This window comes from Ambystoma mexicanum, chromosome 6q (genome assembly GCF_040938575.1).
Source record: "Ambystoma mexicanum isolate Mex_15411 chromosome 6q, UKY_AmexF1_1, whole genome shotgun sequence".
Taxonomy (NCBI): domain Eukaryota; kingdom Metazoa; phylum Chordata; class Amphibia; order Caudata; family Ambystomatidae; genus Ambystoma; species Ambystoma mexicanum.
Genome location: NC_090937.1, coordinates 407,004,939 through 407,031,047, shown reverse-complemented (window position 1 = coordinate 407,031,047; position 26,109 = coordinate 407,004,939). Strand labels below are relative to the sequence as shown.

The 26,109-nt window shown below is 43.0% G+C and overlaps 1 protein-coding gene across 2 annotated transcripts in view; it reads right to left on the bottom strand.

Moving 5' to 3' along the window:
• SVEP1 (sushi, von Willebrand factor type A, EGF and pentraxin domain containing 1) overlaps positions 1–26,109 on the bottom strand; it is a 1,471,106-nt gene that overhangs the window by 894,528 nt on the left and 550,469 nt on the right. For both annotated transcript variants that reach the window (XM_069630907.1, XM_069630908.1), the window contains exon 5: positions 16,556–16,735. In XM_069630907.1, the coding sequence (XP_069487008.1) occupies positions 16,556–16,735 (180 nt within the window). The remainder of the gene's footprint in view (positions 1–16,555; positions 16,736–26,109) is intronic.

The following is a 26,109-nucleotide window of genomic DNA, read 5'->3' as shown; positions in this document are numbered from 1 at the left end:
ATGTTGGGAGACTGTGTGTTTTTATGTGTAAATTGGCCGGTATTTAAGGTTATGTTTAAGGTTATGGTTGTGCGTACTGACTTGCTTTGTCTGTAGGGGTAAGGTCCAGTACCTGGGATTTGTGCATGCGAGTGTTAGTTAAGTTGGTTGCGTGTTTGTGTGTGGTTTGGCTAGCCCATGGGTGTGTGTATAAATGTGGGGTATGGCTATTTTTCACAGTTCTATTTAAATGTGGTGCATGACTAATCTTCACAATTATATCTAAATGTGGCACAAGGCTAATCCTCACAATTCTATCTCAATGTGATACAAGGCTTATCTCAACAATTCTATCTAAATGCGATGCAAGGCAAATCTTCAGAGTTCAATCTAAATGTGACGCATAGCTATTCTTTACAATTCTATCTAAATGTGACGCAAGGCTAATCTTCACAATTCTATCTAATTGTGACACAGGGCTAATCGTCACAAATCTATGTAAATGTGACACAATTTTATTTGCAACAAATCTAGGCTATTCGTAACAAATCTATCTAAATGTGAGGCAAGGCTATCCTTCACAGAATTGTCCAAATGAGACACATTGCTAATCTTGCCAATATGTTTATTGTAACACATTTCCTGCCCCAAGAAAACATTTGGGCGTAACACAGTTAATTTCCTGCAAAATACCTCTAAATCCTGCATAACATCTGCCCCCTTGTATACATGTAGGTGCAACACATTTCCTCCTTTATGTCAGTACAATGGCTAACTATGAAGCGCATCTCACTGACTATGGAGGGTAGCACAATTCAATACAGAGGCTAACTATGTTAGCACAGTTCACATAGTGTAAACAGTGGAAGTGTGTCTGTGTTTCTGGAGCAAAATAATGGTTGGGGGCCAGATGGGTGGAAAGAGGACAGGGGAGGAAGTGGGAGGGAAGGAGGCAAACGGGACCACGCACGGGGGAAAAGGAGGAAGCCAGGACAAAAAACAAAACAAAAAACAACCAAAAAAGGATACAAGTCGCGGGAGCTCCGGGCAATACTCACTAAGCTGCCGGGTCACTAGAAATGGATATGCCTGCTTTCTCGGGATGAAGCTGCACAAGAGCAGTCTTGTGCTCGATGCACACAATAATAAGACTTTCCTCGATGGGGAAAGGCCAGTGACCAAATGGGTGGGAAGAGGACAGGCGTGGGAGTGGGAGTTAAGGCGGCAAAAGGGACCACGGGCTGGGTGCAAGGGATGAAGATAGGACACACAACAAACAACAACCAAAAAAGGATTTGAGACGGACGGGCTGGAGGGGGAGCACGTACCAAGCAGCAGGGGCACTATAAATGTCGACGCCGTGAAAATATATTATGGTTTACTGGATTGAAGCAGGAGTGTCTAATCCAAACAGGGGATTCATGGGTATGCAATTGAGATATGGCTGATTTTTAGAGTGAGGCTGCAGAACATATCAGGAGCTTGGCAATCTAGGCGACATTATGTAATGGAAACATTGGGAATTACATCTAAAGTCAAATCTACAATAATAGTCATTGGGAAAAAACAATAGTGCTTGCTTGGTCATTAGGAGACATACAGAAACATCTTACTTTCAACATTTACAAAGGTATATCAAATTATTAGCTTTGTCAATGCCTGATTTAAAAGAGTTGTCTTCTATTGAAATACACTTCACATACTACTATAGGCAGCTGTCGCCCCACTGTTTCCAGCCTGTATTTGAATGTGCAGTTGTTAGCCTCAGCAGGTCCAACGCGTTGCTCACTAAGCTCAATTCCAAGCTTGATTGAGACCAGTTAGTGGATTGTATTGAATGGAGAATCGGTATCCTACAGATGTATCCTTGTGGTGTCAGACACATGGAGCTTTCGCATGTACACCTAAGCTCCCATCTTTGCATGTGGCCATGAGGTTGTCAGGAGTTCCATCCGGACCGTAGTCAGGGCTATTCTTTAATGCATTATTTTAATGCCTGTCCAGTTCATTATGAGGGCAAGGAAAATCCTTGTAACAATCATCTGAATAGTCAGGCTTTCTTGTTTCCCAGCTAAATCAACGGCCATGGAAAACACAGGAGGATTTCCCTGCACACAAGCACAAGACTCTGTCGAACATTAATGTTTACAATAGTATCTTTGACAACACTCTCTTTAAGATTGCCAGCAATGTAAGGAGCTGACATCCTCAACTAGGATATTTGAAGGGTAACTTGCCAGTAATTAACACAAATACATAAACCATGTAAGAAAATGTCCATGCTCCAATGCCTCTTGTATTCACCCCAGTATTGCACGCATACATTCATACCAATTCAACCACCATGACCACCATCAACCACTCACCCAGAGGAGGCTGGGGGAATTGTTTTATTGGATGGGGGTAAACATTTCCGACAAATATGTCAGAACAAACAAGCATAGCAAGGGATCACTAACCAACCAAAGGGAGTTTGGGGTGAGGGGGAGGTTTACCCCAAAAAGTTCTGTGAATAATGGTTTAAATGGCACATTGCACATCACACCTTCTTTGACAAATTGCGTAAAAAGCCAGACAGTTTAGGGTAATGCCAATACAACATTTCAAAATATGCAATTCATCAACAGTGCAGAGGACCATTTCCCAATACACTTTCATGATACGTTTGCCCACAATATATGCTAGTATAAAAACATGTTCAAGCTGGCTGTGGGTAAGCATGTCCTTAATGGCTGCACCAATATATGCCAGCATTCCACTATAAGAAAATACTCATATTTGTTTTGCACATGATGCCATAAGAAAACAGGGACCTGCTGACTCTGCCAATGTATGGCAGTACCCCCACGTAAGGACATACTCTGTTGGCTCAGTTATTTAAAATGCTAGGAAAAAAGGTCCAAACTGGCTGCACAATGTAGGCCAGTCTAGACACTTAACACACTTATCATGCTTACTTTACCATGCCACAGTTAGAAATAGCTGTGCTGGCTGCACCAAAATTCCAGTCTAGTCATGTAATAACACTTATTATGCTTACCCTTAGAAGCCCAGAATACAATGCCATGTCACAGTAAGTAGCAGCTAGATAGGAACTCCAAAATGCCAGTTGAGCCACATAATAACACTTATCATGCATACATTACCATAGATATCCAGTCAAAAGTGCCATGCCATGTTAGGAGATGATTAGACTGGCTGCATTAAAGTGCCAGTCTAGCCAGCTAATAACACTTATCATGCTTGCTTTATCATAGATGCCCAGCAAAAAAGACAAGCCACAGTAAGACATGCCAAGACTGGGTGCACCAAAATGCCAGTCTAGTCATGTAGTGACAATATTATGCTTGCTTTATTATGGATAGATGACCATTAAAAATGCTGTTGTAGCACACCCATACACTCACCCACCCCTACCCACCCAAATTAGCTCCTAAACTGCAACACGCCCAGCACAAACACAAGCACACACATATTCACTCAACATTCACTCACCCATGTACACACACCATTCATTCTTTCACATGCACCCCCTTACACCATGCACTCCTTCATTCACACATGCACTCAACCACGCATACATCATACACTCATTCATTCACATACACGACATAATACATAACACACCTTTGCATGCACTCATGCATATCAACATACATTGTAAACATGCAACATCCTTGCATGCATTCACACTCACACACACATGCATTTAAAACAATATTTTATGTTCTTACCTGCTGTTTCCCGAATCCATCACTACCGAGGGACTCCCCTTCAGGCAGACCTCCAGCTCCCATGCTCCAAGGCAATAGGAACCAGGAAGCAGGGACAACTTCCTGGTTTCTGACATGCCCAGTGGAGCCGGAGGGCGGACTTGCCTCTATCCCGTGACACAAAAGGAATTTCTTTCTGAAGTCAGAATGCATACACTTTTTATTGGTGTGTAATGTAATAAAAACGTCTGATTTCCACTTGCATCTAATACAAAAAACATTTACAAATCAGGGCAGATGTTACATTTTCCTCACACTAGAAGTGTTTTTCAACCTCTTTGTAGTGTCAGAACCATGAAGAGATTTCAATACAAATGCTAAGGTTTACTCAAAGCAATAGGCATTTTAAAGTTAAAACATACAAACATGCTTGCATCACACATACTGTCCACAGGGCTGATCTGCGTGGGCTAAATAAGCCCCAACTAAAGTATTGGCAAAGCTCCAAACAGTATATCTGAATGTAGGGCAATATTTTTAGCTTGTTTCTAAACAGGTGACGATGAGCCGTTTGGTTCTGCACGACTGTACGACGCTTTGAGTAAGCAGAGCTCTCCCAGAGAAGTCTATGACCGAAATGTGGAATCTTCAAGGAGAACCGTTTTGAACAGCTGTATGCCTAAGTGAAATGATTTTACACCAGGTGCTTCTTTATAGGATGTCAAATGTGGCATCTTCAAAGGATTATCCATGGGTCTGCCTGATTCAAAGAAGTCAGCACACATTTGTTTTATAAAACTTAATTAGCACAATTCATGAAATGATATACTGCACTGCTGACAGCTGCGGCCTGGCTATTGCTGCTCATACAGTCTCATCAACTAATCCTGTAAAGCACTCTGCGTTCACCTTAAGACATTGCTCAGATCATAAATCCTGTAGCGTGTTAATCTTTTCCTTGGGAAATATATGGATCATGTGCAATAGAGGTGGTGCCTATTAATATATTTATTTATTTTACATTTACAAAGCGCTCACACAGCCCGCAGGGATCGATGCGCTGTTACAGGAATTGTTTGTTTTTCTTAGTTGCGTAATTGTGTTTTTTTTGTTTTGTTTTAGTTACGTATTTATAATGTGCTTAAACACCCAGAGGTTTCTAAGCGCGGATCCGGGGATCGAACCTGTTGTTGCTTCCTGTCGCACGCTGCCGCTGAGCTATCCTCCTGGGACACAATATGTGTGTGCCATAATGGTTTAGACTATAGCTCAGTGTGATAAGCACTGACTTCAGTGATCTATGCTCATTGACCCAATCACAGTACCAAATTCTGGCTAGACTGGCTCAGCGTTTCCTCGATCTGAGGTTGATAAACTTGAGTGTATATATATACTCGGGTGACAGTAACACCTACCGGGCTGCAGAACAACGGCCCTGAAAAAGGTGCAAGTTATAAACATGAAAAATGCATCATTATGGTGCAGACCTATTGCTTGTTTCCACCAAATGAGGCTTATAAAAACATTCAACCACCCCTAATGAGCATATAATGTAAGTGGGGAGAGGTAATTAGGTAACTAAATCCCAAACTGTGGAACGAAAGTGTTTAGGCTCATATTGGGGATTTGCCATCGGATGATGCAGTGATCCTGGACAAAACATTTTATCTCACTGCGTCTTACTGTGCTGCATTCTGTGAGAAGGTTTGTTACTCACAGATTGACAGCATCGTACAGCTCATTGCCTTCTCTTTGCTTTGAGTGGAAGGCTGTTGCAGATGGAAGAGACTGCAAGTTCCCCAATCGCCTGGCTAGCTTATGCCTACTTATTTTACACAGACAATGGTTGCTTATTTCTACACGCTCCAAAAAACAAAAACAAAAAAAGAATTCTGCACATCATGAAAATATTTGACACAAAAAAATGGCTTTATTTTCTATACAATTTCAAATGTTCTTCTGAACATCATAACAATCTGCAAGTATGTATGTTGGGTGCATTTAAAGCTTTAAAATACAGCAGTAAACTCAGATGTGATTTTGCTAGGCTCACCATACTCAGTATTCTGGTACTTTTATAAGTCCCTTGATTTAGTAGGAAATTAATCTAGAGTCATTCTCCTTTTGCATGGCTTGATTCTGTTATTTTTGTAAATATGTAATGCTGATTGTTATGTGGTTTGTGTACTTTCCAAGTAAGGGCAAAAGCAAGTGCTATTTTAGTTTTTGAAAGTTCAACATTCACAATTTCACCTTGCTGTGAATTATAAACTTGGAAACACTGTGGTCAACAGCAGATATTGCAGTCTGAGCTCAAATCCCAACTTCGCCCCTTAACAAAAGTATGTGATCCTAGACTACTCATTCAATGACATGATGTCCAACCTGTCAAAATTGCCAGTCGCTAGATATTTCAAAAGTGTACGCCCCCAAGAAAATGTAGGTTTCAGGGTATGGTCTTCAAATAATCGAGGATTTAACAGTCTATAATTTTGCTTCAAGTATGCAGGGTCCACTTTAGGACACCCTTAGCTCTACCCCTCACTCCTCCGTCATCATTTCTTATTCTCAGTCAACTGCCCCAACACTCAGTCAAGATTCCTAGTCTTCAGTCATCAGTGTTTGTCGTCAGTTCTAGTTTGTAGTCATTATCCTCACTCCTCAGTCATAGATCCTAGTCCTCAGTGATCATCAGTGTCTATTTTAGGACATCCTTAGCTCTGCCCCTCCCACTCCTCATTTAACGGTCCTACGTCACAATGATCAGTCCCACACCTCAGCCATAACGTCTAGTCTTCTGTTATTAGTCCTAGTCCGCAGTGATCAGTCCCACTCCTCAGTGATCATTTCTAGTCCTCTGTTATCAGTCCTAGTCCATGATTTCTAATTGTCTGTTATCATTGATAGTCACCAGTCATCAGTCCCACTTCTCAGTCATCATTCCAACTCCTCTGTCACCAGTCCCAGTCTTTACTCGTCATTCCTAGTTCTCAGTTATCTCCTAGTCCACAGTCATCACTCCTACTCTACAGTCATCTGTCCTACTCTTCCATCATCATTCCTAGCCCTCAGTCAACAGTCCTCTAGCCCTCAGTTATTGGCATTGTCCATTTTAGGACATTCTCCTTCTACCCTGCATTTTTACATTTACAGACCTTAGTTACCAGTCCCAGTCCTCAGTCATCCCTCCTAGTCCATAGATGTGATTCATCGGTACTAGCCTTTATTCATCAGCCGTAATCTTCAGTTTTCATTCCTAGACCTCAGTGATCCTTCTTTCTCCTCAGTCCTCAGTCCTAGTCATCATTATTTCTCCTATGTCCGCAGTCGTAGTCATTAGCCCCATTCCTCCATCATCAGTCCCAATCCTCAATCAGTAGTACTATTTCTCAGTACTCGGCCATGTCCCAAAGACAACATTCCTAGTGTGTGGTCATTAGTCCTAGTCTGCAGTCCTAAGCCATCTTTCCTTGTCCTCAGTCATCATTCACAGCCCTGGTTCTCAATCATCAGCTCCAGTCCTCAGTCCCAGTCATAGATCCTAGTCCTCAGTCATCAGTACTAATCCTTAGTCATCACACCTGCTCTCCAGTCATCATTCCTACGCTTCAGTTATATTAGTCATCAGTCATTAATCCTTCTTCTCAGAACTCATTCCTTCTCCTCAGTCCTCATTCATAGTCCTCAATTGGCAGTTCTAGTCCACAATCATCAGCCCTGGTCCTCACTCCTATTTCTCAGTCCTCAGGCCTAATCATAGCTCTTTGTCATGAGTCCTCAATCCAGGTCCTCACACATCATTCCTACTCACCAATCATGCTTCTTAGTCTTTGGTCATCAATGTTATTACTCGGCCCATAGTCAAAATTCCCAGACCTCAGTCATCACTACTCCTCCTCCTTCATCTTTCCCCATCCTCAGTCATTAATCCGACTCCTCACTCATAAATCCTGCTCCTCAATCCTAGAACTCAGCCCTCCGTCCTAGACTCAGTTGTCATTATGAGTCAATAATCAGTCCTAGTCCACAGTCATAATTCCTAGTTCTGAGTCATTAGTCTTCACTGCCTCTCCTGAGCCGACATTCCACCTCCTCAGTCTCATTACTTATTCTCAATCCTCAATTCTAGCCATGAGTCCTAGTGTCCAGTCATCATTCCTAGCCATCAACCATCATTCCTTCTCCTCAGTCATTCCTTTCCCTCAGATCTCATTCCTTCTCCTCAGTCCACATTCTGAGTCCTCAGTCTCCAGCCCTAGTTCTCAGTCATCATTCCTAGTCCACAGTCACCTCTTCCACCCTCTTCACCCCTTCCTTTTTTTTAATTTCCTCTTTTCTGATTCCACATTTTCTCACACAACCCTTCACTCTGATTGGTTCAAGTTTATCAATAACCACATTGCTCTCTTTTCTGCACCATGTTAGAAAACAAATGTGTTTAGGAAATAACTGAGGATATTGGAATAGAATGGAGACCGATGATTAGAATAAGTGCAATTAATGGAGAATGAGTGCAGGAGGTGCACATTTTCTCTTTTCCAATGATGGGTCAGGCAGCCTTTTTCAATTTTTTTCAGAGTATTTCAATTGTAGACCTGGGAGATAACATGAGTTTGCATAAGGGCATGGAGGAAGGTATTGGGAATAACGCAACGCAGTTGTGTTTCGGATATTGGAATAGAATGGAGACCGATGATTAGAATAAGTGCAATTAATGGAGAATGAGTGCAGGAGGTGCACATTTTCTCTTTTCCAATGATGGGTCAGGCAGCCTTTTTCAATTTTTTTCAGAGTATTTCAATTGTAGACCTGGGAGATAACATGAGTTTGCATAAGGGCATGGAGGAAGGTATTGGGAATAACGCAACGCAACGCAGTTGTGTTTCGAAAATGCTGCGGTTTCCATCTCGGAGTAGCCTGAGGAACTTAGAAAGAAAAACCGCAGCGTTTTCCAACACAATAACGTTGCTACCGTAAACATAAATACGTTTTTAAAGCTGCAGTTTTATTTTTAAGTTTTCCGGGCTCCTTCAGCCTGGAAAACTTAGAAAAAAACGCAGCTAGTGCTTATTTAAAAAAAAAAAAATTGCACTTACTGAGATGCAGCTGCAGCTTTTCTGCCGGTAGTCAGAAAAGTCCTCTGAGTCCCGGCACCAATGAAGGAAAAGCCACTCAGTGGTAGCTTTTGTTTAATACAGCTGGCTGGCTTTTCCTTCATTAGTGCCGCAAAAGCAAGCACAGGAGGGCATCGATTTCACAAAATGGATGCCCCCATGTGCTTCCTTTTGTAAATTTTGAGCTTCATTTGCTCATTGCTCAAAATTTAATCTATTTTTTTTATTATTGCCCATCTTTTTTGCAATAACATTTGTTTGGCGAACCATTCCTTTAATATGGTGGCAGACCATTACTGCAGGTGCTCATCTCTTCCCTGACGGTTTAATTCCCATTAGCAACCGTGTAGTTGATATGTGGGTGCTATGGGGTGTTTACATTTAAAAAATAGAAATCTTACCTTGCGGCTCGGCGACGAGCGGTCCTTCTCTAGTCTGTTTTCCATTTTGATGACTGCGACGTCATCAACACAGAGAGCATACTGGGGAAGAGAAGTGCAGAGTCAGGCCACAAGGTAAGATTTATTTTTTCTTGTAAAACATGCCCTTAACCCACGTGTGATCTACGTGGGTGCAAAGGGGTGAGGTGGGTATGGGGTAGAGGGAGGTATGTAGTCTTATACCAGAGAATAAAGCCAAAATTCAGAGCTTGCTGATTGGCCAGCACTGTCTTCCAGGGTGCTTATGAAAAAAGAAATATTTGGCAGAAGGTGAAGTTGAAGGGGCCTGGCCACCTAGTCACTTTTTCCTATATAAGTACCTTAGACCGCAACTCATGCCTTTAAGTAAGAACAGGCCAACGACTAGCTTTTTCGATCAGTGGACAAGTTAGAAATGCTACATATTGTGCCATCAGAATCTTAAGACAGCATAAAAGTATGTTTAAAAAAATAATATTGCAAATTGCTTTTCACTGCAGAGGAGCACCATAGATGAGTGATCACCAAATGTGTCTGAAGGCTTGCTGGATGGCACTTCATCAAACACGTTCAACTCTTTTCCTGGTGACGTCATCAGCTAATGAACGCATACATGATTCAGAGCCACATTCACTTAGTACTAGCCTCATAAATTTCGACTGGTCAGATTAAAGCAAACCAGCCTCCTCCACTCATCGCTGGTGTTGTGTTACTGGGTATGGGGAAGTGAACTTCTTTATTACTTTGCAAGTGACAAGGTATATACAACAGGTACGTCCAAGGGTAAGTAAGTACGGAGATATAGGAGAGACATCCACCGACCTATGCTCTCAAAGGCTGCTTCACTCAAACTGAAATTCATGGAATTTACAGGGTCACTCACACCACAACATTCGAACAGGCATACATTCCACCAGGCCTTCTATCATGCAAGCATTCATGCAGGACCAAGGCAGGGAAGACATAAGACATAACATGTTGCTTTTGTCTATTTCCGGAAAAAGTGTGCATGCGATAGATCATTTTGGAAATCAAACAAAAGCAAACATATTGTTTTAACAAAGCGAATTAGAGAAAAGGGCTCAGACTGAGTTTAGTGAAATGATATCCAGCTGCGTCTGGAGCTGGGCCTACTTTCCTAGTGAAGTTTCAAAATGTTCTGTTTATTAACAGACTCTAGATGCAGATGCCAGAAATCAGGACTGATGCCTTTGTTCTGGTTCCATGTGTTTCATTATCACTGCTCTATATTTCACTGAGGTTTGGCTTTTCACTAAGGGACTCTCAACGCTGCCTTCCTCTGATCATTAGCTCAAGTTTTTGCTGAGGTTCCAACCAAAATTTCAGAGAAAGGGATCTCCGGAGAGCACTGCCCTAAACTAGATGTCAAAGGCAATATCATAATGAGTATTACATATTTGGAACTCTCATAGTGGTACCCCATTTGTCAACCAGCGGGCTATGAGTGACAATATAGCTCACAGATCTTGCATAGCCAGCCTTCAGATTGTACACTGTGTTCCCATGCACCGGCTCACAGTGAAGCATAACTACCTTTCTCTGTATGCCAAGTGTCGCAGCGAAAGAGAAGCAGGTCATGCTGGTAATGAAGCAGCTGGAAACCTATGCAGCCTTTGTATCCTTTGGTATGCAGGGTTTACCTTCCAAGGGTCTGCAATAAATCCTCCCTCATCTCCGCTGCAGTTGGCAGGCTGCCATTATAAAACTGAAGAAGGAAGTATTTCCCTAGGAAGGCAATACCCCCTAAATCACCTCTAGGTGTGATCAAGGAAGAGATTATAAACAGCAGCACATACTGAATGTGCCCCGCCTATAATTTTTCAAATATGACTTTTAACATCTTCAGGGAAACCGGTCCAGAGGACTGGATTAGCTTAATGGAAGCAAGTGTCCCAAAATTAAAGCAACAGACACCTATAATGTCTACTGCAATCTTCATCACCACAATCCTGTATCTGAAAGTGATCATGTAATAATACATGAATTACATTTCTTTCACCACTCTGAGCTAGTGTTTGAACTCTTCATATACAGTGTGCCTTTTGTGGTATATAATAGCCTTATAGACATTGGCTTTGAGACGTACCAGGAGTTATGGGCCCATCTAACTCTTGAAATACGCTCTCTATGCACAGGCCTTTTACTCAGTCTTCAAGTACCATAACTCCACTACAGCCCTCAGGTGGGGTAAATGAAGATTATTGTATTTATTTATTTATTTATTTATTTATTTCTATAGGGAGAGCATGACTGACTAGAGCATCAGAGCGCTTTACAAAACACATTTACAACAAAGTAACAACTGCAATTCAATAAATACTATTCACCTATCCTGAACACGTCCTATACCCTACAATTTCATAAAAAATGATATAAATACAGAATTTGTATAAACGTTCAAAAATGCATAAAACAGAGAAATTCAAGAAAGAGTATAGCTACATTCCTGTAGATCTAAAAGGCCTGTATCCAGCACCATTTATTTTTACTTTGTTCCTCAACTTAAGATAATTTTCAGTCAGTGAAATAGCTTTTGGAAGTGAGTTACAAAGTTTAACGGCCACCTCCCAGAAAGAGCTTTTCTGAGTGAACTAACGTTTAAAACTTAGAGCCTCCAGTTGAAAACACTCCTGGCTTGGCAGCCCTCCTAGGCCCCCAGAGAGTTGTAGTTTTCGATCCAGATACTCTGGGGATTGTGCATAAAGTGCTTTGTGCACAATGCATTACAGTTTAAAATGGATTCTAAAGTCAATGGGTAATCAGTGCAAGTTAATTAAAATGGGGGTAATGCAGTCAAATTTTCAAGCAGGGTATTTTTTGGGACCCCTGTTAAAAAAGAATTGCCGGTGTCAATCCAAAAAATGACCAATAACTGGACTAAAGTACGGAAGTGAGACTCCAGGATGAAAGGCATCACTCCTCTTAATGAGAGTAGCTGGAAATTGGCAGACGTTACCATAGCATTGATATCTTTAGTAAATGAGAGTTGTGTATCCAGATAAACAAAACAACCGAGAAGGGGCACCTAAAATGTTTGCTTCCTGAAACATATTTTATAAAAGAAGAATCTGGATTTGCAGGTGAAAATAGAAGAAATTCAGTTTCATGGGGATTCAGCTTCAGAAAATAAGAGGTCATCCACCCCTCTTTATCCAGTAGGCACTCGTCAAATCTCCATATGGTTGATCATTTCAAATAAAGCTGGGTAATTTTTATTTATTTATTTCAATTGTTACGCGCGCCCAGTACCCAGAGGTATCACAGTGCTAAAATGACATACATAGTTACAGTACAGTACAGAGTTTAGGTTCACAGGGGTTACAGAGATAATCATGAATACTTGTTAAAGGGTGAGGTTTTGACTTGTTTGAAGAATGCAAGGTAGGATGGTTAATTTCTGATTGCGGGTGAAAGCGTGTTCCATAATGTGGGGGCGATGAGAGTGAAGCAGGATCCCACTGATCGTTTTCTGGGGAATCTATGTGTAGTAAGTGAAATGGAGGAGGTTGAGCTTAGGGTTCGCAGATTGGGTTTTTTGGAGAAGCAGTGCGTGAAATAGGCAGCTGTGAGTGGTGGAAAGTATTTTAAATTCAATGCGTGCTTTGACGGGAAGCCATGGGGCTTTGCGTAGGATTTGGGAGAAGTGCTCTGAGCGTTTGAGGCCCCAAACAGCCGTGGGGGCGTTGTTCTGCGTGAGTTGTTATTTATTGAGGTTCTTGGTGGAGGTCTCTGCTATCATCCACATATTAAAGCATGCAGACATTATGTTTAGCTATGATATCCCCTAGAGGCTCCATATGGAGGTGAAAAAGCGGCAGTGATAAAAGTGACCCCTGCAGTACTCCAAAGGGAACAGAGTCCGGGGATGAGCATTCCTGATTGATTAAAATTAGTTGACACTTATATTTGAAAAAGGAATCAATCCAGTTAAGTACTGTGTCCATTTCCTTGCTTCAATATATTGAGGACCTCTTAATCAATAGTATCAAATACTGCTGTCAAATATAATAAAGTCAAAACGCAGCAAGTGCTCTCATCTAACATCCTCCTAATATAGTCTAAAATTTGCAATGTTGTGGTTTCTGTACTATGCCCTGGTCGGAAGCATGATCGGGTAGCAGCTAATAAGTCCTGCAATCTAATCCAATCATTCAACTGAACAGATACCGTTTTTTCTAGAAACCTTCCCAAGAATGGAACAGATGGAACAGCTCTATAGTTAGCTAAAAGATTACCATCAAGATTACCATTTTTTAATAAAGGGTGTACATGTCCAATTTTAGAGGAGTCTGCAAACCGGCACTGTGTTACAGAGAAACATTCTTTTAACTTCTATGTCTGACATGGATATTTGGCAAAGAACATAGGTTTTAGATGATCCACTAATATCCCTACCTCATTAATCTCTAGTAAGGAAAAATGATTCTATACCTGCTCAGTTTTGCAAGTATGAACGGACCTCTGAACTGGATGAACCGGATATCTTTCCCCTGATCTTAGATTTGTGTTCTGTAAAAAAAAGTGCAGGTGTTGTCATTCATTATAACCCTTGGGGTGCTCCAAGAGCATTCTCCTTGGACAGTCTGCAGCTATAAGAACCAATATATCCCAACAATTGATTTGTATAGCATCCTGTTTGTTTGGAATGCTGCAAAAGGCTACTAGCAACGTGGGGTGTACCCGCAGCCAATATCCTGCAAAGGCTGAGTCAGATGTATGTACTAACAATCTCTTTATGCCTATATATACCATATAGTATCAACAGTAATGTGCGTTATAATAGCTTTATGGGCCACAGTCATGGGTAATACTGGATGTTATAGGCCCATAAACCGTGTTAAATACTCAACCTTTAACTTGGTCTTTAGGGTCCCGAACTACAGGAATAGCCATGTGACCATGTCCATTAAGATTAAATAATACATGTGAAAAAGCTCTGATTATATCTGAAACCTTGTTACAAACAGGTATCAATCCAGACAGGTGCAAATATCTACAGATTAATGTTTAAGCTTTAGAGGCTCAGACAGTAGTTATCCCCCAATATTCTTGAGTTATGTGTCAATAAGTATAACCTGGTGCTGTGCACACCCATTGTCCTGAATCCCTATTGTCTATCTTAAGTTGTCCATGTGGGCTCATTGTCCTTCAAAATCCTGAACTTCAGAAAACTGATTTGGCACTACATTCCCCTCTTTACTCTGATTTCCACCTTCTACCCTGTCCCTATACCCTGCTGTTCTCTTTATCATGCCCCTGTGACCCCCTTCTGCGTGGGTACGCAGACAATATATTTAAAGAATAGACATTGTAATCTTTCTTTTAATAATGCACATTTGTGTTAATGTATGGCAAAGAATATTCACAATTCCTAGCAGCAAACAGGATGTTACGTGAGGCAAATACCTAGCAAACAACAATGTTCTGAAGATAGAGCTCATAAGTAGGAGAACTGCTGGAGATATGACACTCAATGCAGTCTATCTAGCTCTGATTACTTAACAAAGGATGTATTCAAAGATGTATGACTGGTTAAGAAATCAATGTGGACTCAGCAAGCAAGATTTGGTCCAAACGTGTTCTTCATTATGTCAAACAGAGTAGGCCATCCTGGGCATTTTTATGCCCAGAAAATGTCCCTATAAAACTTCCCAAAAATATGAGGTGCAAAGTCAAAGAATTTCATTGATAGCACTATGTTTAGAAAATGACTTCCAATTGTGCAGCCCTAGCAGTATACTTAAATGTGCTGACAGTATTTAGAGTTTCCTTAACTATGTCGCAGATCCCACTCCCACACTCATTATTGCCAAGTTGTGGATTTTACAAATCCATTTGCTAATTTGTCATCCACCTTGTTCCTCTCAGGCTTGAAAAGCAGAGAGCAGCCTACTTCGAAAATTCTTCTTAAGTAACTGTTCCATACCATTGTTTTGTCATATAAGTGATTTGCTCCTAAAATATTAAGAATGGAAGTATTCTGAGTTCCAAATTATTGGGATTGGAAAGCGATGGTCTCTTCTCCCACAGTGTGAAGGAAAACACCGGTCGGACAGCCCATTTGTCGAGTTTGTTTCTCCCAAAGATTGTGGCAAGAAATGTAAAACTTTCTTTGATGACAAGATCGAATGTATCAGATAAACATTTTCTTAAAGCATTTCTCCTAAAAAATGCCTTAAGTCCAATTCAAACTTGTCAATCTTATGGAGTGCCTCTAGGATCCCATACTGGATGAATCACTGGCAGACTTTGCATACCTTTATTTAATACAAAATAAACTGTCACAAAGTTTTGAGAGTAATTGAAGGTTGATTTTAACATGTTTCAGACAAGTTAGTTGAAAATCCATGTGGATCCGTGGGTAATCGCTCTTAAGCTTCTAGTGGACAAGATGCCTTGAACAAGTGGCCCCTGAGCTAGTCCCATCGAACAGCCTTCTTGTTTGAGCTTTGCCATTCAGCAGTTTGCTCATTGGCAATATACCATGAGCAACTTGCTCATAGACACAATGCCTTTGGCATGGAACCCAAGAGAAATCTGCAGACGGTCATTTGCATACTACTGAAACAACCGACTTCCTGCAAACATGCACCACTTGTACCAATGCATATGTTTGTGTTTGTGTTCGTAATATGAACCGAGACACATTTTATACTTCAGAATTAACAAATAATATACTCTGATGTAAACACAATATACCATAATATATACAATAATATACTCCGATGCCCCCTCAACCCAGGCTGAACCTAGTATCCTCTCACTTCCCCTGATCTCCCCCCCTGCCTGACCATTGTTAGTCCTCTATGTGCGCTCTGAGGCCCATGGGGATGTGGCGCGTTATACAAATTAAAATAAATAAATAAGAGTGTAGATTCTCTTTACAGATTTTGTTTACAATGGAGTTTACTTTCACATTTGAAATGCTGATTAACTGTCACGTATAACCCAATAATGAAAAAGGAGCAGCTGTTGCAGAGTATTGCGATGTGTGGGCCAGGGTGTTTCAGACTGGCATCTGAATGAAGGATGAACAGTACATAACATTTCCCTAATTTCACTCAAGAAGAGCAGACTGGGGCAAGGAGTTGGAGGATGTCCTTCAGATGTTTTTAATAAAACGAATTAAAGACAAATTCTACAGCGTTATTATAGTCTAATCATGTTTTCTTTGAAAGTAAACAGCAAATTACTACATTTTGTAAGGTTTTCCGATAGCCATTATTTCCCTGATTATGTTATTGTTTTACTTTTGCAAAAACGATTGCAAAATAAAAGATGAAAAGATTACACTTGAGTACAATCCTACCTCTGCACGTAGCCTCTGATCCTGACCACACTCCATTCGGTTGACAAAGCCGGATGCTGCTCCCAACTAGATCAAATCCATTGTTGCATCGAATGCCACAGGCTGCATCGAAATTGTTATTACAGATGTTCTGAATGAAGTATCCGTTCTCCGGGGGATGCAGTTCGGGACAGTGGACCACTAATCATTGGTAAACAACAAGACAATATATAATAATTATTTAATCTTATCGGATTAAGCAATGGCCCTCTCCCTATGCTGTTTCTACAACAAAGGCACTACAACATGCTGTCATTCTGGGGTGGTCCGAAGTTGATTTATTAAATAATAGGCTGTTTTAATCTTCTGTCACTACATATAGGCAGCAAGGGCAGAATGGAATAGCATGACATTTTACTGTGGGTTTATCACACCAAGATGGCTGGAATCCCAATAAATGGTCCACGGCCACTCTTCCTGGGTTGCTGCTCATTGATCACCCCTCAGTTTGCTTTTGCTTAGTTAATGTCTTCATCCCCTGGCACTGTCGATTTATGAATTTCACAGATATCTTAATTATACTAAAGGCTTCGTTGCCCCATCTGCATTGTGAGTTGAATCCTAGAATCAATTCAGCTTCACACTGTGTTTCCAATAAATATATTCTAAATTAATCAACCAAACCCATTACCCAAAGAATAATCCAAATCCAAAGAAATAAAAAAGCACACATGGATGTTGGGGTGGCAAGTGAAGGTCCCCATCATTAGGATTGATTCATGTTGTATGCACTGTATTGATGACGGGGGATGGCAGAAAACTTGGTGCAATGTTGCAAATCCATACGTGCCAAGTGCGGTTCATTATGGGTGGGATATGTTACTTTTAGTGTTACAGTTGTTTAGAATGTATACATAGTAAATCTTCACGCACGTAGAAAGGTACAATATTAAAACTGCAACTACAACATGAACCCAATCCACACAACAGGGTGCTTTGCAGAAACCATGGTAGCTGGAACCCTCTTGCAAAATGCATGCTTGCCTTTTAAACTGACTTTCTCGGGTTTTCGGATGGCAGAACAATTAGTAAATCAGTAATTGTAATGTCTGTGGGGGGTGGAAGCCGATAAAAAGCAGAACAAATGTCAGAAAGAACCAAATTGAGCCAGAGGTCTGGAAAGGGGGTGAGAGTCAAGAAAAAAATAAAAACAGCAAAAAGGAGCGAACATGGAGCCAGTGGCCTGGAAAGGGGTGGTATAAAGGAGCGAAAAAAACAGAAAGAAAACGGCAGAAGGAGCAAAGCTGAAGGCAGAGATCAAGACGGGGGACACTCACATCACAGGGGCCACGACGCAAGATGGGCTGAATCATCCTGGTCCCAGAAAGGAGGTTTAGACTCCATCTGAGGTGGTCCCAATCAGGGGAAGGGGAGGCGGGCAGGGGGCGGCAAAGAGGGCAGAGCAGACGTCACCAGAGAAAAACTGGTACAGGAGAGGCCTAGAAAGGTGAACAAAGGTGATCAATGAAAGGAGAAAAACTGAGACAGAGCAGAAAGGAGCAAAATGGAGCCAGAGGCCTGAAAGGGGGTGGAGGTTGAAAGGAAACAGAAAAGAAAACGGCAGAAAGGAGCGTAAAATAGAGCCAGAAGCCTCGAAAGGGGGTAGAAAGTTGAAAAGAAACCGAAGAAACGGCAGAAAGGAGCGAAAATAGAGCCAGAGGCCTGAAAGGGGGGTAAAAGTCGAGAAAAAGAAAATAAAATGGCAGAAAGGAGCAAAAATAGAGCCAGAAGCCTGCAAAGGGGGTGAAAGTCAAGAAAAAGCAGAAGAAACGGCAGAAAGGAACGACAATTGAGCCATAGGCCTGGAAAGTGGGTGAAAGTCGAGAAAAAGGCAGAAAAAACTGCAGAAAGGAGCGAAAATAGAGCCAGAGACCTGGAAAGGGGGCGGGGTGGAAGGAGAAAAACCTCTGCAAAAACGGCAGAAGGCGCGAAGCTGAAGGCAGAGAGCACGAAGGGGACACTCACCTCCCAGGGGCCACGACGCAAGATGGCCTGGGTAATACATGATACATCAACCAGCGGCAGGAAGAGACAGACACCAGTCTGACAGAGAAAACATGTTTACAGAAGGATTGTCCTTGTGATGGTAGGGAGCAAGTACTTAAGGAGGCAGAATGATGTGTTAGGGTATGGATGGGGACTCAAAAAGGAACTATTCAGAAAATATCTAAAGGTATGGGAGGTCGTGAAGTTTATGACATGGGAGTAGTCATTTCTAATGTTGTGGCCAATGGGGGAGAAGTGTTGTTCCCTCACAAAACTTTAACCTGACTCTCTGGCTCTCTTACGCCCTCGGGTCCTTGCCTGTGACAAAGCTAGTTTCATCATCAGACCTTTCTATGAAGATAAAGTGCCCTACTTCGATAAAAAGAAAAATGCCTAAAGCAAACGGTTTGGGTGTCATTACAAGTCTGCCGGTCCGGAATGAAGGGTGCTGGTAGCAACGTACCAGCACCAATTGTGGACTGGCAGACTACAACTATGCCTGCCGGGTCCTCTGTGCCCGGCTAGCCTCACCTGCAGGGCGCAGCAACCCCGGTAGGCACAGTGGTCACGGAAGTACTGGCACCATTAGTAACAGGGCTGGTGCTTCCATGTCCCCCCCTGCCATAGGGTCCTATTGGACTCTATGAGAATGGGGAAAAACATTTTCCAGCACGTGATGTCCCGGGCCGCCGGGGTTTGTAATGTCCCAGTGGCACCAGGATCTCAAGGGGCAGAAACAATGTTTCAGTCTGGCTGCAACCCGCCTGTAGCACCGGCGGGTTCCCGCCAGACTTATATTGAGGCCCTCTGTCTCTGAATGTGTGCAGAGGATAAGCACAAACAATGCTGAGTTTAATGCACCACATTCAGACCATGCATAACTTAATAGTGTTGGAATGTACATACAGTGTCCCAGCCAGGCAAAAAGGTTCAGGCTGAGCTAAACCTATTGGAATGTACCATCATGGGAGCAGACTGAAGTTTATGCTGCAGCAGGGGCATGTGTTGTCGTAGTTAGGTTTGATACATATTAGATACTCACATATAGCAACACAGAACGAGCAACACATGTATTCATGTTGCAGTTGCAGAGGTCATAGATATGGCAGTATTACAGGCCCTGAGTTTAGTTGTATTTTAGTAATGTTTTAGTAATGTTGTGTAGTGAAATGTGCAGGAAGAGTTGAAACAGATAGAAGATGGAGTCAGCAAGGTATTGTGCTAGAAGCAAGGTTAGTGTGTTTACCATGGCAGAAGTGTCGCCATTTTGGATGTTAAGGCCTAGCACATGATGAATAGAATAGAATAGATGTGAAGCAGATGCTCTGTTTAGCTCAGCTCCAAAAACAAACCCCCTTTCCCGTTTCTCATGAGAGTAGCCGGGGTAAGAGGCACCCATGGTGCACAGATAAGAATTAATTGTATCCAGCTGCAGGGTCTGAACGTGGTGGGAATGGAATGCTATCTGAACGAAGAGCAGGAAGACATGCACCCTTTGAAGGTCACATTCAAGACAATAGGGCATAACGGTGTGCAATGCCAAGGCACAAATAGGAGATTTAAAGCAATACTGCCCTCACCTAAGAGCGGTAATCCCATATGAATTACAAGCATACATAAAACAATAAATAAATTGCTGAAATTCAGACTCAAGAGTGGTACCCTAGTCACATCATTATTGGGCACCAGGGGTTGGAAGAAGATAAGGGGGAGCAGTGTCTGGAATGTTGCATGATTTGGGTAGGAGGAGCAAAGGTGCTGCCAACACATTTAGTACAAGGTTGGGGTGAAGCTTGGTTGCACCGTTTATCAAAGCAGAGTTGCCTCGCCAGTTTACATTGATCGCAACTGGAAAGGAGGTTTGCACATCACGTAACAATCTCAATTTATGAATGTATCAATAAGGGTAAACCACAAATCATGTGCCTGGATTTGCAATTGATGATGTAGGGCAACACATGTCTAAGGGAATAGGTTTGGATTAGATGTGGTGAATTAGTCCAGGGACTCCAGGGAATCCAGGGGGTGGGGGGATTAGCATGTTCTATTGGTGGTAACCAATGAGGGTGGTGGGATTATGTTGTACTTGTTATTATGCACAGTATTGTTAATTTGGGGTTTCTCTGCTATATAGCCTGTAACGTCTTGAGATAAGAAAAGCTCCATGTCAGTTCAGTTCTACAGTTCAGTTCTAACTCCAGCATGAAGCAACTATTCGTAATTTTAAAAGAATTAGAAACACCTATCCCATTACAAGACACCTGCACGAAAGACAAAACCTGGTGCACTAATATTCAGCATGCTGCAGCTAATAAAGTTACCACCCTTCAGGACAAAATCGCAAAATAAAAGCTTCTCTATCTACCTTGACCCATCCCAACAACACCACTGCATCCACTCATAACCCTTCAACCTGCTTCAGCTTCTCTAAAATCTCTATTCTTGAGGCTGAAAAAGTCATACTGTCACTTAAACCTTCGAACTGCCAGGGCAACCAATGCCCAGCCCAACTCATTAAGGACGCAGCAAGGGATCTGGCACCCTTCATATCGAAGCGTATTATTGCCTCTTACCATCCCAAGTAACCTCAAAGAGTCATGGGTACTCCCACTCCTGAAAAACAGACTCTAGCCCCATCCATGCCAACAAACTACCAGCCTTTCACTAGGGTGCCATTTCTCCTCAAAATAATAGACAAGGTTGCCTACCTACAAATCCAGAAGTACTTGGAACTTAACCACCTACTAGGAGCTTGCCAATCAGGTTTCCGCCCACATCATGGAACGGAAACTGCACTAATTGACCTCTAGGCTCAAATTGATGAGCTCAGGGACAAGGGAAAATCAGCCTTACTTCTCCTCCTTGATCTCTCAGCTGCATTTGACCTTGTTCACCACAAGGTCTTATGCAGCCACTTGGACTCAGCCGTGCATTTTTCCAAGAAAGCCATAGTCTGGATTGAATCATTTTTAAGTAACAGGACCATGAGAGTCTTCTCACCTTCAGCAGTTGCAGACCCTATCCCTATCACTTGCAGAGTGGCACAGGGATCTTGTGTCTCACCCACCTTTTACAATATATTCACCAAGCCCCTTTTCGATGAGCTGGACCATCTTGGTATCACCTACACTAACTATGCAGATGATACCCAGATTCTCCTATCACTTTCTGGAGATTATGGCAAGGATTTGGCCTTGGTGAACAGTGTCTACCTCATCATCCAGGCATGGACGACAGTACATGGTCGATGCCTGAATGATGACAAAACTGAACTCATCATCCTGGGCACCACCTCTAACCTCAAAAGGCTAGGCCACGAATACACCTCCTTTATGATCGACGGCAACTCTATTAAAGTTGCCAAAGAGGTAAACACCTTAGGCTTTTACCCCGATTTTACTCTCACATTCACAAAACAAGTGCTGGCAAACCATTTGTATCTAAGAATAGTTGCATTATCCTTGCTAGAGCCCTCATCCTGTCCAAATTGGACTATTGTAACTCCATCTACATTGGGTCCAATAAGTACATTACTAGAAGAATTCAAACAATCCACAATAATGCCCTTAGAGCTGCCCTTGGCGTTGTAAGGAGAGAGCACATGTCTGAGATCAGAAGACAAAACAACTGGCTTTCCACCAGAGACAAAATCTGGCTGAAATCAGCCTCGCTTAGCTATAAATGTCTGAATAATGCTGCCCCTTGTTGCCTCAATGAGAGATTCTGCAGAAAATCCTCGATTAGGCCCACTAGAACAGCTAACACTAACTGCCTTACTGTCCCAAGATTTAAGCTATCCAAGGTTGGGGGCAGCAGCTTTCCTGTTAAAGCTGCTCAGCTCTGGAACTCCTTGCCCCCATCCCTACGAGCGGATCAACCATACATGAACTTCAGATAGAATCTCATCAACTGGCTTAAAGTCTATGACCAGTAAGACCCCTGTCACCTACCATATTGTTTTGTAAATAGATTTCTGAGTGCTGTTATCTAACTGCCTGTATAGTGTTTTTCCTGTATTTCCTACTCGCTTTACGAGCTATTATGTAACTGTATTTCTTAGAGTTCTTGATCTGTATATATGCCATGTGCAACCTAAGCTGCAAGTCTTCTTGTAACCTCTGCTCCTGATACCTTTGGGTCTGGGCCGCAATATAAATAAATAAACAAACAAATAAATAAACAAACAGAAACGACTGATACATTTTTGCATGGAATAGACCGTGTTTTCCTTTGCAAAGAGGTGCAACGATTATTGCTCCTCTAGATTATTTTTACTGTTCGGTTTTTGGATTGCCTTGTCCCCTCACAATAGACTGCTACTAAATTTGAATACAAACATGATGACTAAGCAACCAAGTTGTTTTGTAATGTGAGCAGACTGTGCACAAACATCGCTACAGAAAACTCCAGTCCGAACTTGAAAGATTACTACAAAATTCAACACCAACTTTTAACCAATTTAATGCTACATTTTGGAGAAAGAACAGGACATTAGCCTCCTGATCATTTAAAAGATTAACGTACACATTTGAAATTTGTGAATTATGACACAATTCAGCAAAGTTGTCATCACTCTTATGACAAGCCTTCCTTTTAAACATTCCTATAACATCTCAACCTATTATATTGTGAAACCTACTGTATTAAGAAACCTAGGCCTCTCTCCCACTATACAGGACTCTCAAAATTTAGGTATAGCCTCAATCCCTACCTATTATATTGTGAAACCTAGGCCTCTCTCCCACTATATAGAACACTCAAGCTTAGGTGTGGCCTCCATCTCTGCCTATTATATTGTGAAACCTACTGCATTGTGAAACATAGGCCTCCCTCCCACTATACAGGACTCCCATACCTCAATGTCTTTTTTCTCCTGCACTCAAAATGCATAGCCTTCATCTCTGCCCATTATATTGTGAAACCCACTGTATAGCGAAACATAAGACTGTATCCCAGTACACAGGAATCTCAAATTTAGGTATAGACTCCATCTTTGCCTATTATATTGTGAAACCTGCTGCATTGTGAATCCTAGGCCTCTCTCCCACTATACAGGACTCTCATACCCTGATGTGTTTTTTTTTCTCCCGTACTCAAAATGCATAGCCTCCATCTCTGCCTCTCACCCACTATACAGGACTCCCAAATCGAGGTGTAGGCACCTTCTCTGCCTGTTGTATTGTGCAACCTATGGTATTGTGGGGCCTGGGCCTCTCTCCAACTGTGCAGGACTCTCGGGTTTGGGTGTAGCCGCCATCTCTGCCTGTTGTATTCTGAGACCTACTGTATTGTGAAACCTCGGCCTCTCTGCCACTATATAGGACTCTCAAATTTAGGTATAGCCTCCATCACTGCCTATTATATTGTGAAACCTACTGTATTGTGAAACATAGGCCTCTCTATCACTATGCAGGACTCTCAGGCTTAGGTGTGACATCTATCTCGGCCTACTATATTGTGAAACCGGCTGTGGTGTGGAGCCTGGACCTCTCTCCCACTATACGAGACTCTCAAATGTAGGTGTAAGGAACAAGTTACTTACCTGTAACTGTTATTCTCCAGCATGGGTCTGGCATGGATTCACATGCTCATGAATATTCCCCGTCGTCAGGCTGGGAATCCTCGGTAAAGAAAAAAATCAGCTTCAGTGTTTTTTCTGAACTGTCTTTCTCCAAATAACCAATCACTGGTCTCTGGGTCATACTGCCCCCAGCCAATGACCGCCCTCTGCCTAAGCCCCTCCTCCAGCAGCCATCCTCAGATTTGGTAGCATGTAAAGTGGCAGTAGGACCAAGTGAAGAGCCACAGAGGGGTAGGAGGGAGCCTTTGCATGTGAATCCACGCCAGAGCCATGCTGGAGAACAACAGTTACAGGTAAGTAACTTGTTCCTTCTCCAGCATGGGGTCTGGCATGGATTCACATGCTCATGAATACAAGAATACATAGCAGTACACACATGCCCAACCACGGGAGGCGGCAAGGCTCAACATTAAGCATTTCATCAACTCAACATTAAGCATCTCTTACCTCCTCACCAGGCCCACCTTCAATCGAACAGGTTGAGCAGCACTGCCTGGCCGACTCTGGACTCCTCCCTGGAATCCCAGTCGACGCAGTAGAATCTCGTGAAGGTGTGCGTCGACCACCACGTAGCAGCCCTGCAGATGTCCAGCAGGGGCACACCAGATAGGAACGCTGTGGTAGCAGCGATCACTCTGGTTGAATGGGCTCTCTATGACAGCCGGGCAACGGTCGGTTTGCCAGCCGGTGACAATGCATGATGCAGCCGGAGAGCCACCTGGAAATGGAAGCCTTCGAGAGGGCCTTCCCTTGGTTCACAGGTCCCAAGTTCACAAACAGCTGTGATGTCTTCCGAAAACTCTTTGTGCATTCCAGGTAGAACTTCAGTGCTCTAGCTACATCCAGCGAGTGCAAAGTCCTCTCGGCCGGCGACGAAGGCGACGGGAAGAAAACAGGTAGCACTAAGGGCTCATTTAGATGGAAGTCCGACGGCACCTTGGCCATTAAGGAGGGGTAAGTCCTCAGCACCACCCTCGTCTCGTGGAAAGTCAGGTATGGTGGCTTGCAGGAGAGGGCCTGGATCCCTCCCACTCGTCGTGCGGAGGTGATGGCCACAAGAAACGCTGTTTTCCATGACAGGAACTTCAACAGCACCGAATGCAGAGGCTCGAATGGCGGCCCCATGAGCCTGGTCAGCACCACATTGAGCTCCCATGCCAGGGCTGGAGTCTTCACCAACGGGAACGATCGGAACAGTCCCTTTATGAACTCCTTCACAAGGTGATGGGACCACAGGGATGAGCGCCCCGGAATTCTGGTATAGCAGAATATGGCCGCCAGATGGATCTTGACGGAGGCATGGGCCAGCCCCACCTTGGCCAGCGACAATAAGTATGGCAGCACTTGAGGGGCCGTAATCCGCAGAGGGTTAATCTTCTGTGCCCGGCACCAGACAGAGAACCTCTTCCATTTGTGCCCATAGCACTTGAGAGTTGAGGACACCCTGGCCTTTGCAAGCACCTCCTTGCATTCCGTCGGGATATCGTACCCTCCAAACTCTAGTGCTGCAGGAGCCATGCCTGCAGGTTCAGCGACTCCGGGTCGTGATGGAGAATGGCGCCTCCTTCTCTGGCAAGGAGATCGCGTCCATCGGCAGTTTGACTGGGTGGGACGCTGACAAGTCCAGAAGGTCCGGGAACCAGATCTGTCTCGGCCACGCCGGTGCAACGAGGGACCGCTTGAGTTGGTTGATGAGTCGCAGCAGCAACGGTGGGAACGCATACAGGAACAGGCCGTCCCAGGGGAATGAGAAGGCATCGCCCATGCTCCCCACCTTGGGAAACCTGCTGGCGAACCTCCGGCACTTGGTGTTTGTCGCCGTCGCGAATAGGTCGATCTGGGGATTACCCCATCGTTGGAATAGCCGATCCACTTGATCCTGCTGCAGTTCGAACTTGTGGCACGAGGGCAGCTCCCTGCTGAGTCAGTCGGCGATGGTGTTCTTTAT